Genomic DNA, 16,387 nt, shown 5'->3' on the forward strand with positions numbered 1-16,387 from the left:
GCCAGTCGCATCCATTTGATCAACGTCAACCTGTTAATCTCAACCCCCCACATAACTTTTTACGCCCCTGCTACTCTTTCCTTCCTTTGAAATCCAGTCTGCCAATGTTAGGAACCATCGGTTTTCTTGCCTTCGCATTACAAGACCTGTCCATGCACATTTCTTCTTGAGTTCGATTAGAACATCATAACCCGTGTTTGTTCTCTGACCCACGGTGCAGGCTTCCTATCTTTTACATGTTGCACCTGCTGTTTTACTTTACATCGCTGTCTCCGTTGTCCTCAATTTTAGTCTTTGATTTTAGAGCAAGAGGTGCATTCAGATATTTAAGGCATACCATTTTCATTTTTTATGCTGACTAGTTCGGTTTTGCGTTGTTACCAAATAAGGGAAACGGGGGAGTTTTTTTTTCCTCACAACCAATTATCGTGAAAAAGACCGTCCGTTCCGGAAGCCATCAGCGGCTGGCACCCAAGGGTGAAGACTATGACATCTGGACGCTGTGACGCTCGGGTGGGCTCTTGAGTGCTCTGGATTGGAGCGCATTCTGATAAAAGATCACAATGTAGCGCCCCGTCAGAAGGCCTTCACTGCAAGTCATTTCCGAAGCGGCGCTATACCTTGCATCCTTGAGCGCCAGCTGTTGAGGATTTTGGAGCCATTGGTTCTTTTTGCCTTGTTATTATTGTGAGACGGGCATTTGTAATGTACTGCTAACGAGGAATGGAACGCAACTAATGCAGCTGAAACAGGAGCACTAAAACAAGAGTTCGCTTGCGGCAGCAGGGTGACAGTTAGTGCATTTCGCTCTCACGTTGATAACGCGAATAACGCTGTTTCTACACAGCAATACAGCCGTAATACGTTTCCCCTTCACGCTTTGGGTGGGGGCGATGGCTCGTATGTGAATAGCGCCGTGGATAATTATTAGGGCGAAAGCCTTGCTAGGCTATGTTGGCGCCAAACGTATCCGCAAGAAAGTAGAAGCAAAATGTAGAAGCGAAACGTAACGCTTGATATTAGGTCAATCAATAGATGGGGAAATTAGCAGCCATGTCTGAATGTGTACATGTGGAACATAAACGATATTCGCTTCATTATTATTGTCATGTGAGTCATAATAGTTTGTCATTAGTCATGATCAGAATCACGACTAAAACATTGTTAATTGTGTTGTAATAAGACAGTGATGAGTCATAGGCATGACATGTGGGTCACAGAAAGTGCTGAGTCATGGGTCACAAATGTCACGTTACTATGAGAGTATCACGTGCCAAGGTAACGCGACAGTCGAGTTAAATGAAAATGTCACTTGGCTATGAGAACTTCACGCGACAGAATAGCGACGCCGTACCGACCAATCCCACACTTGAAGGAGCACTGCAACAAACGCTCGCAATGAAAGGAAATTGCCACTATGGTAGCACGAGCCCTGGCCTTGATAGCAAAAGCTGTGTTGAGGCACGCAATGTATACAGTGCGCAGCAGCAACGCTCAGGCTTTCGCATTTCTCCAGTGCAATATCTGCGGTACGTTTTTTTTTCTTTTAGAACGCACGTTTGTAGTTCTCTGAAACAACGGAATTCAACTGATAAGACCAGTCATACACGATTTTATCGCGTATTGCGTATTACGCTATGGTGAGATAAAAACGGTATATACGCGATACAGGCGTACTTATTTCTTTAATAAGGACACATTTAAATGGCTATCCACGTTTTACCGCCTTAGCGAAGGTTTGTAATTTTAACGTTTATGCACATATGTAAGACATGCGCGGTGTATTTATTTTTAAGAAATTGGTTTTCAACCTCAGAATTTTGTGGAACCATATGCAGCATTTTCTGCCGGAAACAAACATACTTATCCTTTGCTGTCTGCTTCGCTGGATTGATTTATTTGTCGTGATCATTTTGAAACTTTTATACACAGATCAATGATTTTATTATTCAGAAAGCGTTCTATCAAAGTGTATAGATTATTAACTGTATTTAGGTGACATCATGTACGTAATTAAAAAAAATCATGACGAATCTGATCAAATGCGCCTGAAAAGGCTAGAAACCACTGATGGCTGACAACCTGTCAAGTAAATGGTGTAGAGTACTTATAACAGAATTCAGGTATCGAATGAATATGATGTGCTGAAAGGAAACGACGAAACAAAGAAAAGAACGAAACTTTCTCGACAAAATTGGCAACGGTGGTGGCTACGTGTCCAAGCAGTTTGCAGCATGCACCAGTGATAGAAATGGGAATCACTGGCGAATTTTTGTAACCAGATTTTTCTTTTTTAGTGGAGGGTCCTTTTGAATTTCAATATTTTTTGTTTAGTAAATGTGCTCGATCCCAGTGACTGTTGAAAGATATGAGTCGAAATGACTGAGTTACATGCACAATGTTTCCTAAAAGTTTTTTATTAACGAAGTAAAATTACCTTTTAATAAGGTGGGCGTCGGCTTGCAAACTGATTTACTTTGCACACAGCCGCCTCAGTTTGCTTGCTACAAAACCACTCCCGTGGAAAGCGGACGCAATGCGCGCTCCAAAAGGGAAGTATCGGCGGGAAGCCGCCGCCGGCATATGCTTGCAGTTTGCGATGTGCTAAACTTCCTGCGGCGCCGCCGTTTCCTTTTCCTGTGGGTTAGGTAAACACAGTGCTGCGCTCCTGTTTCTCTTCTCTTCAGTGTACCTTCAAAATGATGCTACGTGTGTGCGTGGTCATTCTGCTGGTGGCTGCTGCCGGAGCAATCGTGTGTCGCCCCGGCTTCTGCGACACCGTCGACTGCCCACAGGTGTCGGCCGAAAACTGCGACGGCCGCATCAGCAAGGAAGGCAGCGTGTGCGGCTGCTGCGACGCCTGCATTGAGCAACTAGGTGACACTTTCTGCCTCTCCCATTTATTCCCGATGCACACTAAGCTGTGGTCTAAATTAAAACTTAAAATGCCCAGCATTTGAGTAGTTCTCGAGTTCTTCGGGTCGATTGCTAGAGGCGAACTGATCTTGAATGTTCGTATCTTCTAATCGTTACAGTACGTCTCATTTCGAAAGCTACGTTCCAATGAGTAATCAATATTAGCAATAACAGGTACTTAAGTGCAAGAGTACGGCTACAAAGGAAAGTTGCAGGAGACGATCGGATCATGATAGTTGAAGAATTCGCTTTCTTTACGGGCTCTATACCGGCCTCAAATTTATGCAGAATTTGTCAAAATACGAAATAAACAATTTGTGATCTAACAGTGGGTTAAGTGGTGCTTCTGCTGTCGCTAGGGTCATTTTCACGAACTATCATATATCGAGGCTGCCTCTGCCACTTCCATATAATAGGCCTAATAGGAACCGAGCACAGGCGACACATTTCACCGCAGGTGGCCTGTGAAAGCCTCGACTATATAGATTGTGATAGCTGAAATGGCGGAAATGTCCGAAACCGCGATTGAACTACCCCGATCAACTTGCTTAAAATAATATTGCCACCTAGTGTCCCTGATGTTCTTTGGTGGCGCCTGGAAGAAAAGGACGCCGAAGTTTTCTCGCGTGCTGTGCGCGGAACTTTGCCTGTTGGTTCAGCTTCGTCCCGTCGTCGTCGTCGTCGTCATCGTCGTCGTCGTCGTCATCATCATCATCATCATCATCATCATCATCATCATCATCATCATCATCAGCCTGATTATACCCACTGCAGGGCGAAGGCCTCTCCCATATTTCTCCACTTAACCCTTAACCCGTCGTCTTAGTCACGTCTAGCCCTGTTGTCCGTTGACATATTTTGGTGGAGGTGCTGGGTATGCGGTGGTGTACGAGTCATGCACTGGGATCGAAACCTAGCGCCGACACCTAGCGGGACGAAGACCCCCTGACAAGGAGACCTGTGAGCGATCTGGATTTTACGGCACCGACAACAGTTCCTACGCATGAACATCGACTCTCGCTGGACATACCCGTGCTTCTCGACGGCCATAAGGTTAGCGCATTGGTGGACACTGGCGCGGATTTTTCGATTATAAGCGGGAAGCTAGCAGCGCTTCTAAAAAAAGTCATGACACCATGGTCGGGCTCGCAGATTCGCACCGCTGGCGGACATGTCGTAACTCCTAGTGGCCTGTGCACGGCACGAGTGCAAATTCGCAGCTCCACGTTTACTGTAAGCTGCCTCGTTATACCTGACTGCTCCCGTGACGTTATCCTTGGGGTTGATTTTCTCCGGGAGTATGGAGCTATTATCGATCTCCGAAAGCGCACAGTGACATTTTCAACCGAGAAAGCTGCTGATACTAACACCAAGAATCGCGAACGCCGCGCCGTCCTTCGAATTTCCGCCGAAAGCGTTTCGATTCCGCCACGCGCCAGTGTTTTTGTGACTGTTACTTGCGACGAACTGCGTGACGGGCATGCGGTCGCGGAAGGCAACCAGTCACTTTTGCTCACCCACGTCATCTGTACAGCGCGCAGCCTTATCCACCTCCGCGACGGCCGGTCTGATCTCCTGGTGACTAACTTCACCAACGAACCCCGGAATCTTTTTCGTGCTACTGCCATCGCGTTTGCTGACTCCTTAGCGGATGTTTCTGAATGTTTTACGTTAGGGGCTGTCAGCACTGTGCAGCCCCCACTTGACCGTCTTGATATTATTCCGGATCTCTCGGACACACAGAATCGTGAGCTACGTACCCTCCTATAAGAGTTCAGCACTTGTTTTGCATCCTCATCGAAAGTACGGCAAACGCCTCTCGTGAAGCACCGCATCATTACTCCTGACGACGCCCGCCCTATCCGCCAGCAGCCGTACCGTATCTCAACGACGGAACGTGAAGCGATTCAGGCACAAGTTCAGGAGATATTTTGTGATGGTGTCATACAACTATCCAACAGCCCGTGGTTATCCCCTGTCGTGCTGGTAAAGAAAAAAGATGGGACCCTTCGCTTCTGTGTCGATTATCGAAAGTTGAATGCCATCACTAAAAAAGACGTCTACCCGCTGCCCCGTATCGACGATTCGCTCGACAAGCTTCGTCGCGCCCAGTCTTCTCCTCCATTGACTTGAAGAGCGATTACTGGCAGATTGAGGTCGATGAGCGAGACCGCGAAAAAACAGCTTTTGTCACCCCAGATGGACTGTACGAGTTCAAAGTACTGCCTTTTGGCCATGTTCAGCGCCGGCTACTTTTCAGCGCATGATGGACACTGTCCTCGCCGGCCTCAACTGGCAAATCTGCTTTGTCTATCTCGACGACGTTGTCGTGTTCTCTGAAACCTTTGGAGAACACCTCGAACGCCTGCACGCAGTATTAGATGCTCTCCGGTCAGCTGACTTGACGCTCAAGTGCCACTTTGGCTACAAAGAGTTGAAGCTTCTTGGTCACCTTGTGAGTGCCGCAGGCGTTAGGCCAGATCCCGACAAGACTTCTGCTGTCGCCAAATTTTCCATTCCTGCAAACAAGAGAAGTTTGAAACGCTTCCTGGGTCTCTGCACGTGCTACCGCCGCTTGATTGATTGATTGATTGATTGAATGTCCTTTATTGAATGGGAAGGCTCATGGCCATGGATGGGGATAAAGGGGAGTAGACATAATCTTCATTGTTTAGGTCGTCCCTCGAATCACATTGCTCTAACCAGGCCACTAAGCGAGCCATACTAGGCAAATATCATCTGTGTGTTAGCATCAGTTTCTCATAGCCGATTTTTCTAAAGTTGCCGCTCCCCTGACTCACCTCACGCGCGATAATACACAGTTCGTGTGGGGCACCGAGCAACAAGAGGCTTTTGCGGAGCTGCGCAGCCGACTGCAAACAAGCCCTGTTCTTGCGCTCTTTCATGAAGACGCTGACTTGACATTGTTGCATCTTTTGCCGCAAATGTCGGCTTGGCTTGTTCCCCTACCAAATCGGAGCTTCTCATACTCCGACCTCCTAGGTGTCGTACAGACAAAGGCCCTCCTCCCCCCATCTTCTTGACAATTGACAACACCCGGATACCAGAAGTGGACAACATCAGGATTCTTGGTATTCTGATACAAAACAATGGCAAGAATACCGCAACCATCACTAAGCTGACGGTGATGGTTCATCAAACAATCCGCCTCATTCGCCGCATAGCCAATCGCCATCGCGGCATGCGCGAGCATGACCTCAGACGCCTGGTACAGGCATTTGTCCTGAGCCGTGTTGTGTACTCGCTTCCCTACTTTTCCTCACGCGGGTGGAGGAAGACAAGGTTAACGCCCTTATCCGACAGGCGTACAAGGCCGCCCTCAACTTATCCCGCTACACTTCCAATGAACGCCTTCTTCACATGGGCATCCATAACTCCCTAGCTGAGCTCACAGAAGCCCACCGCTCAGCCCAGTTGGAGCGATTATCATCTACCCTCACCGGCCGGAACATCCTTGCTCGCATCCATCTCTCACCTCCCGGTCACTGCTCTACACAACATACACTTCCCCCTGCGATACACCGCGTTCTTAAGGTGCATCCCCTGCCAAAGAATATGCACCCAGAGCACCATGTCGATCGCCGCAAGGCATGCGCAGAAGCTCTTCACAAAAACTATGGCTTCCAGCCAGAGACCGTTTACGTAGACGCTGCCTCATACCCCTCCCGCCCAGCGTTCACCCTCAGCGCTGTTTCCAACTTTTGCAACTGGTCGCGGCCGGTACAACTTTTGCCTCCACTTCCCTGGAGGCGGAGGAGGCGGCGGTTGCCCTCGCCATAGCTACCACCCGAGCCACAACCATCTTTAGCGATTCTAAATCCGCCGTACGGAACTTCGCCCGCGGTCGGATCTCTACCCCAGCCTTCCGGTTCCTCGCCTCCCTCTCCCCACCCGAACACCCTATTCAACTAATGTGGGTGCCCGCTCACACGGGTCACCCAGGCAACGAAGCAGCTCACTCTTTTGCTCGAGGATACGTCAGCCGAGCAGGGACTGCCACTGCCTGGGGAGATGCTCGCGAGCGCATGGTATCCTATCACGAAATCTCTCTCCATTACCGTGACCAACGAACCATCTACCCTCCTCCTCATAAATCTATGACTAAGCTACAACAGGTGACGTGGCGCCAGCTTCAGTCCCGTACATTCCCATCCCCCGCTTTCTTATCTTTGATCCATCCAGGACTGTTCTCGCCGCAGTGCACCCTGTGTGGGGCACCTAAAGCTGATTTTGAGCATATTATGATCAAATGCTCGGAATTCCACCCTCCAGCCACTTGGCAACTCTCCGACCTCGAGCGATGGGAGGCTGCGGTGTCCAGCTCTGACCCGGCCGTTCAAAAGCGGCTGACAGACTGGGCTTTGGGTGTCGCTGTGAAGCACCAGCTTTCGGCCACAACACGCAGCCAAGAGCCGACCCGTCATTAGAATGTAATCCCGTAAGGCTCCCAAATATAAAGTTTTTCACCACCACCACCACCGACGCCAGCAATATCGGCCTTGGCGCTGTACTCGTTCAACACCAAGCTGGCGTCGAAAAGGTAATAGCGTATGCCAGCCGCACGCTCTCCCGCGCCGAGACAAACTACTCCACTACGGAAAAGGAATGGCTGGCGGTTGTGTGGGCAACCATGAAATTTAGGCCTTACCTCTACGGCCGCCAGTTTAAAGTGTCACCGATCAGCATTCCTTGTGCTGGCTGGCTAACCCCCGCGACCCATCGGGGCGCCTAGCACGATGGAGTCTTCGCCTCCAAGAATTTGAGTACACCGCTGTGTATAAATCTGGCCAGAAGCACAAAGATGCTGACGCGCTGTCGCGCGCACCCGTCGGTTTAGTCGATGAGAGCACGGACGATGAGAGCGGTTTTCTTGGACTGGTGAGTGCTTCAGGCATAATGACCCAACAGCGAGCTGACCCGGACCTTCGACCTGTCATTGACCACCTGCAGGGTAGCGCTGCTGATATCCCTCGGCAATTTGCTCGGAACCTGTCTGCTTTCTGTGTCCGGAATGGCGTTCTATACAAACAGAACTCCAGCACTGTTGACCGAGCGTTCCTCCTCGTAGTGCCAGCCGACCTCCGTGCCGATATCCTTTTTGCTTGCCATGATGAGCCCACCTCTGGCCACTTCGGCTTTGCACGCACGCTCGCCCAAGTTCGTCAAGCCTATTATTGGCCTAAACTTGCTGACGCCGTTCATCGCTACGTCAGAGGCTGTCATGAGTGCCAACGTCGAAAGGCGCCACCTCTCAAGCCAGCGGGTTTGCTCCAACCTATTGCGCCTCCCCGAACACCGTTTGACCAAATCGACATCGACCTTCTGGACCCATTTCCGCTGACATCGGTCGGTAACAAATGGATTATAGTCGCGACCGACTATCTCACGCGGTATGCTGAAACCAAGGCGGTGAAGCGTGGCACGTCATCTGAGATCGCCCAGTTTGTATTGCAGCAAATCGTGTTGCGCCATGGCGCACCGTCCCAAGTAATCACCGATCGAGGCACGGCGTTTACGGCACAACTTATGCACGACGTATTTGAGCTGAGTCACACGAGCCATCGCAAAACCACTGCTTATCACCCACAGACGAATGGCCTCACGGAGAGACTCAATAAAACGATCGCCGACATGATTGCAATGTACATAGACTCCCAGCACAAGACCTTGGACGAGATTCTCCCGTACGTCACATATGCCTACAACACTGCCATCCAAGAGACTAAGCGTTTTACGCCATTTCGCGTGCTCTATGGACGCGACGTTCAGACGATGTTAGATGCCATGCTTCCGTGCTGCACGGATAATCCTCTCGTCCCGCTCAGCGCGCCGAGGAAGCACGTCAACTTGCCCGCATCCACATTCAGCAACAGCAGGGAAAGGATACGCGTCGCTACAACCTCCGTCATCGACACGTCACATGCCATCCAGGAGAGCAAGTTTGGGTATGGACACCGGTGCGCCGGCCCGGCTTGTCTGAAAAACTGATGTCGCGATACTTTGGACCTTACAAGGTTCTGCGCCGTGTCACAGAAGTGACATACGAAGTCCTTCCAGCGGGTACTGTGCAGACCTCGCGTCGGCAACCACGCTCCGAGGTGGTGCACGTTGTCCGCATGAAACCGTATTTCACGCAGTAATGTGCAGTGTACTATGCACTCGTTTAGTTATGTAAGGCACCGCCTCCGTTTTATATTCGTTTTCTGTACTGACTTGCATCGCCCATCGCTCGCGCCCAGTCTGTGCTTTCGTTTTTTTAGGAGGGGGAGTAATGACACCTGGTGTCCCTGATATTCTTAGGTGGCACCTGGAAGAAAAGGAGGCCGAAGTTGTCTCGCGTGCTATGCGCGGAATTTTGTCTGGTGGTTCAGCTTCGTCCCGTCGTCTTAGTCACTTCTAGCCCTGTTGTCCGTGACAATATATTATTTGCAGTAGTCTTTCATGCCGTGAGTTGTGCTTGTTTCGGTTTACTTCAGAAGTAAAAGAAAAAAAAAAAGAAACGGAAATAGCCTTGCTCTGTTTATACAAACCCGGTATCAAAAGAGAAGAAATCGCCTACACTACTTCGTACCAAAGAAGCGCCGACAAAACAAATACATTGGGCCATGCTCATCTCAAAATTGCCTATAAGCTCTGATTGGTACGACGTCTGTATTCTTAGTGCCCTTTCAAAAAGCAACGTTTTATATTTTTGTTCTCCTTTACCTCTTTAAAATATTAGATACAGGGACTTCACTCAGTGGCAGCTGTTCATAAAATAATGATAGGCGCGTATGTTGGCACCAGCTAGTGATACCGAAGTTTTCTTTATCACAGAAAGAGGTGATGAAGGCCCACTAACAAATAATTGATTGACGATAAAGAGCCATGCACAGAACAGCGACGCAGTGTCGGGAGCAAACGTGATATCCAACGTCCAACCGCCGCCATAGCTTGAGAAAACTGGGAACAGAAATTAGGGGAGGGCGGAGGCTAAAGCTCCGTTTTTAAGAGTACGACGCGGCAGCGTACTCTACCAGCCCACATATAAAGCCCAGCTCTGACCAAGCTGCGTGGACGTGCCTGCGTGGCCGAAAAGAAGCAAAGGATCTAAGAGCACTCGAAGATCGATCCGCCATCCCACCTCAGAATTCCGACTGCGGCGGCTGCTTTTCGAAGGAGGCGAAAATCAAGACGCCCGTGTGCTGTGCAATGTCAGGGCACGTTAAAGATACCCAGGTGGTCGAAATTTCCGGAGTCCTTCACTAAGGAGTCTCTCATAGCCTGAGTCGCTTTGGGACGTTAAACCCCACTAACCAAACCAAACCAAACCAAACCATCCCAACCCAAATGACCAAGCAGAGTTGTCAGCTCTTCCCGGCTTACTGATATCACGTGGTCTCGTTAAGTCGCAAAAACAATCGAAGAATGAGTGATCGTCCATGTCAACTGCCACTCGCCATCTGCCAACGCCATGTCCGTGATTTTGCTTTTTACTCAAAACTGAAACGGACATCGGATTTTCAGTGTAATATCCTCTTTAATGCTGTCGCGTTAAAACTCTATTGCAATCTCATGTAGCGACAGCATTTAGGACCCTACTATTCCACAGTTTTGGAGGATTTGACATAGCGAACACTCACAGACCGCAAAGGAACGAGTTCTGAAATAATTCCATTCGGCATCATGAAACAGTATAGATACAAAAAGGCGAGGAATCCAGCGACATGTTGTACAAGGTAAAGAGTTACTTGGCAGAGCCATAGTTCATTGAATTTGCCAATTTTGAAAAAGAAATTACACAGGTACTCGTTTTATAGTTATAAGAGGTATTCCGGATCCTCTGAAGGATCTTAAGGATAAAACGCTACGAACATGCTGTGAACACAACCCAAAGCTATCAGGTTGCTCATGTTTCTACCTATAAGGGCTATGCTTTTTTAATGCTTTTTTCATCCACGTTCACTTCTAAGAATATATGCTACAAACTTTTCGCCCAGTATGGGTTCTTCAAAGTTTCCTTGTAGCATCATATGCTGCAGGCATTACGGTACGAATTCATAACGCACGTTTTGTTACTCAAAATAAACAAAAATACCGAGGGCCCCTAAGAATACAAACGTGCTTTATATGCGAAAGCCTTAATGTCTCATCTCGAGATTTCTTTAGAAGTTCATCGACCACACGACCTAAATATAAATCCCGCTTGCCACCAAGTGATGAAAGCGCCCTTTGCCTGGCCTGCAGTTGGTAGAGGGGTGAGCTCTCAACGCAAGGGTCGCGGGTTACGTCCCCCCCTGTAACTTAATCTTTCTTCAAGCTAAATTCATTAGTTTATAGTAAATAATTCGAGAGGTGCGATTGTCTTCATTTTGCATTACGTGTCATGTTTTATTCACACGTGACGTCACGTTCACGCGAGCTTTGTGAGGTGTTTGAAATTTCCGAGCGAGGTCCTGAGACTGTGACGTCACAGCCTTTCTGGATGCTATTTTTTTTCTGGACGGCACAGGGGTTCTTTGCCAGTGAGCCACATAATGTTTTCGCGTTAGAAAAAAAAGGATGCTGTTTAGTTTTGTACTCGGAGACACATTTATCAATTTTGTGTCGCGTGCTGCATTAAGGAGCTCAAAGAACGTGCCAAGAAAACCGCAAAGGACGATATTCTAATTAGGTGACGTGTTTTTGAGATAACGATTTAAACATAAAGCACACTGTCAATATTCAACAAACATGTTTAGCGATTTTACTCAATCTGTATTGGTAGGTAGAAAGATTTAGCCTACCGTGATTCGCGATCCGCCACCGTGACCCTCTACCGTGCGTGGGCGGGGCGCACAAGCTGATGAGTCCCGAAGCGGCAGGTCTATGTGCTGAATGGATGGATGGAAATTAGGAGCGTCCTCTTTAAAACGGGGTGGTAGCAGTTGCTATCATGTTCATTTTTCGACCTATATCTTAATTATTGATTTAGATTGGTTAACTAAATCATCATTCTATTTATAAAATTTTTGTTTCTACTTTACTAACATTATTCAATACAATTCATTTATTTTTTCAGAGCAACTCTGAATGGCCCCTGGGCTAAAGTTGCACTCAGCAACTTGACGACGGCCCAGGGGCCAAAGTACAAGACAGGAGTTGACGCAGTTTACAGTTTACATAAACAATAATAAAAGCAATCCACTCTCAAAACCGCAAAAATATGTACAAGCCTAGTTAGTGCCAAACGCAGATGCATGTGAAATAGAAGCTGTTGTAATGCAGAAGCACATCACAAACCAAAACTAACAACTACATCGTCTTACCTAGACAAGGCACATAAACAGAAACAGAAAGTTCGAGAAGATGAAAGTGACGCGTATTATTTTAGCACAGATTACAACGAATATTTTTAGTTCTTTCTTAGATGAAAATGCCTGTCTACGGTATTTGTTGAGAGGGGATGGTAAATTATGTTTTAATGACTGAAGTTTGTATTGAGTGCGGAAATTGGGAACTAACCAGTGAGGAAGGTTTCCAATGCATACATCCGTTATCCGGGGTTGTAATGACGCAACAAGCTTAATAAAATTGACAGATTCTGCATAAGAGAACCGATTTGGTTTAACAATTTAAATTCATAACTGTGTGTGATTCGGATAATGTCATACTTTTGAAATATGTCTTTTGTAGTTGTGTCTATGCCACCGTTCGCAACATAGCGCAAGACGTTTTCTGAAGCACGTTGATTTTATTAATATTCCGTTTTGTTGTTGTGCTCCAAACACGAGTACAGTAGTTTACGTGAGTTGCATGTCACTTCTCTGCTTCCAGTATGTGGCGCCATTTATCGGTGTCAAGGGGGTGTGGGCATGCGCAGTGGAACGCGCGGTGGCGGATAGTAGAGAGATTTAGTTTACCGTGATCCGTGATCCGCCACCGTGACTCTCTACCGCGCGTGGGCGGGGCGTTCAAGCTGATTGGTCCCGACACGGTAGGTCTGCGTGCCGACATCGAGTATGTGGCGCCATCTATCGGCGTCAAGGGGGATCTGGGCATGCGCAGTAGAACGCGCGGTGGCGGGCCACGGTAACGGATCGCGGATCACGGTAATCTAAAACTATTTAGTGGTAGCGGATCGCGGATCACGGTAAACTAAAACTCTCTACTGTTCCTGATGTAGTGGACGGAAAAGTAACTCCTAAAGTAATTTTGCGCAATGGAGCGCCGTCGCGGAATTGGGCTTTGAATTACCTATTTGTAAACATGTTTTCTTTCACATTAGCATAATTCAGCTCCGGTATAACGCACTTCCTTTCGTTTTTTTTTTTTTTTTACCCTGTACTCGCAGATGAGGGACAGTCTTGCTTCTTGTCTTTTGCGATGGGTGTGCCACCGAAGAGTGAATGCAAGAAGGGATTGTATTGCGACCCGGACGCCAAAGTCTGCAAGAGGCTGCCATAGTAACAAAATATCTCTGCTCTCACCTTAAACGGTCACACACTGCAAGATCTGATTGTTGTTGGAGAAGTTGAAAAATAAAATGTTTTGCTCTTCTTGTCGGCAGTTCATTTGTGGTAGCCTTTGGTTGCTGTCCGTCACTCATTGGGTGATTTGATTACTTGACGTCGTTATTTTACTGAATAGTGAAGGTTAATGAATACTCAAGTGTACAACCTTTCGCTTTTCTTACATCTGAAAATGAACATTCGCTGCAAAGAGAGCGCATTTACAGTGATTCCTACGTAGCACTGTTTTCTTCGTGACAAATTAATGCAAGGTACTACGAATGACAAGTTTTCATTTGAAACACTAACACATGCAGACTACCTTCGAAATATATAAAAAACACTTTCTGTATCAAACGTATTTATAGTAAACCGCGTCTAGATGGCTTATATACTCACTTGACAAACCTTGTCCGCCTCGAAAACCCGGTCCGGGAAGCGTTCATTGACAGGCAGCACTGCATCGGTGTCTTCGACCTATAAAGGGCCTTAAATACTACGTGGAGGTCCCGTATCCTCCGCGACCTAGCAGACCTAGGCGTCCGCTGAGGACTGCAGAACTGCTTGGGCGACTTACTGGCTGACCGCACATTCCGAACTCGTCAAGACATAACTTTTCCCATCACATTTACCAAAGAGAACGGCGTACCTTAGGGGTGCATTTAAGTACAACACTCTTGATAGTAAATATTAATTCTTTAGTTAATGTAATCTTCAAGTCCATAACGTATAATGTCTATGTCGATAACCTATAGATAGCATGCACCTTCGCCGGTATATCTGCCTCTGAGAGACAAGTACAAATCACATTGAATAAATGAATTAAATAAGCAAGATAGGAATGGATTTAAGTTTTCCTCACAAGAAAAAAAGCAGTATCTGGAATGTTCTCACAGAGGTGAAGTTTACGAATTTATTCCGCGCTACGACACTTAAACCAGGCCAAATTACCAGTAATACAGGAGCGCAAATGCTTAGGCGTTACGTTTGAAAAAAACAAACAAAAAAAAACTCAGTTTTTACCTCGCATAAATGATCTAAAAAAGAACCCTGTCCGAGCCCTTAGAGTCCTAAATGTGCTCTCTCAAAAACGGTGGGGGAGTGATTGAGCAACCCTTTCGCAAATCTATCGCTCTGTGGTGCGTTCTAAGTTAGAATATGGGTGCATATGTAGGGCTTAGGAAGACCACAATACTTGAAACGACTCGAACGTGTTCATATTCTCGGCCTAAACGTATAATCTGAAGCGTACTGAACAACCCCTGTAGCCAGTCGTTATGTAACTTCTACTACAAGACCCCCATAACTACACTGATGTGCACACACGTCCTCAAATCAGTGCTTTCCCGAAACCTCTCTGCCACCATTCCATTGTCACCAAATGCTCATCTAGAACGCTGTTCTGCAGCAAACTACATTTTATCAGACGTTGATACTTCGCGCTTTGAAGATAAATGCAAAGTTAACCTTACTATAGTCATTACCTAAGATTGCACCAAGAAATGACCCTCTACCTCCAAGGTACTACCCCTCTGCAGTATGTGACTTTTTTCACTCACTCATCTACGAAAAAAAAAAAATAAAGACCAGAGGAGCACATGCTACAATTTTTTTTTTGGACTGTAAGGAAAATATGGTGCTACACCGAATTTAATAGAGATGGCTCAAAACAGAAATGCATTGTAGGGAGTGCAGTAGTTTAATGTCGAAGGTAAAAAAAAGAAAAGAAGGTAATACGACCACCCGCAAAAAAGGTCAGGGCCGCCCCTGATAAGCTAGCTTCTGCGTATCCAACACCAGCCTTGCAGCAATCCTTCAGAGTGCATATCAGACCAACAGTGCAGTTTGATATCACTAAGATACCCACCAGAGCTATGCAGAGAGTAATAGACGCAGCGCTTGGTACCACAGGTTACCAGGGGTTTGTAAGCCACAGGGCATCTAATGCTGTTACAGTACATTTATCCACCATTGAGGATGTACGCAAAATGACCACAGTAACACAGATTCCAATCACGACAGAGGGGTATCTTCCTGTCCAGACGTATTTTGCGTCTGGTCCAAATACTCAGCGATGTGTCGTCTATGATCTAGACCTACAAGATTTCCCGGAGACGGTGGCCAGAGACCTCATATCAGGAACACATACTGTGTTAGCCGCACGTCGTATGGGGAACAGAGGCACTTTTCTCATCACATTACAGGGACCAGATACTCTTCCGGACAGATTTTACTACAACGGCCGCATAGTGCGACCCAAAACGTACAAACCTAGACCGGTTCACTGTTACAGGTGCTACAGAGAAGGCCATATGCAGAAATTTTGTCCATATGGAGTTAACCCCGAATACATAACTGAATCTGGAGAAGCGAAATTCAAATGCGGCCTATGCAAATCTGATGATCACGATATCGCTTCATCTCAGTGTCCGACAAAAAAGCGAAAGCTCGAGTTAGCAAGGGCTGGACGACATAAACAATATGCACCGTTAATGGTTAAAAACAGATTTGAAACTCTGGCCGAAGAGCTGTTTGATGACCCGCTAGAAGAAGAAGAGCCTGTTGAGGTGGTTGCACAGAACAGTGCATCTTTTGCTTCTACGCTAAAAAATGGACGACGCACAAAACGGAGCACAGTGGCATTCACTGCTGATGATTTTCCGGACCTTAAAGACTGCACAAGCCAGCAGGATGCAATAGAAAAAGAAATTGCGATGCTTTCAGCACAAATTGCACAGCTGCGACAAAAGAAAGCACATATAGCCCAACGACGAAAGGAAAGCTCAGAAAAACAGAAAGAAACGCTTGCAGGCAGTACGACAGCAAGGGTAGTGGATGCTCCGAATTGTAAACCTGCCGATAACACGCCTATTTGGAAGGCGGTACTGGACACACTTACGCAACTGACACACCTCATTCAGAGCAGCTTACATCATGGATAGAAGTAGCCGAAACAAGTGGCAACAGATTACGCGATGAAA

The 16,387-nt window shown here is 47.1% G+C and overlaps 1 protein-coding gene across 1 annotated transcript; it reads left to right on the plus strand.

Moving 5' to 3' along the window:
- The first annotated feature begins 2,651 nt into the window (after positions 1–2,651).
- Positions 2,652–13,454, plus strand: LOC146180591 (uncharacterized). The gene is made up of 2 exons (XM_084576087.1): positions 2,652–2,877; positions 13,250–13,454. The coding sequence occupies exons 1-2, from the start codon at positions 2,700–2,702 to the stop codon at positions 13,360–13,362; spliced, it is 291 nt and encodes a 96-aa protein (XP_084432213.1). The 5' UTR covers positions 2,652–2,699; the 3' UTR covers positions 13,363–13,454.
- Positions 13,455–16,387: the final 2,933 nt, after the last annotated feature.

Source organism: Amblyomma maculatum, chromosome 8 (assembly GCF_055883805.1).
Source record: "Amblyomma maculatum isolate TAMU_Amacu chromosome 8, ASM5588380v1, whole genome shotgun sequence".
Classification (NCBI taxonomy): domain Eukaryota; kingdom Metazoa; phylum Arthropoda; class Arachnida; order Ixodida; family Ixodidae; genus Amblyomma; species Amblyomma maculatum.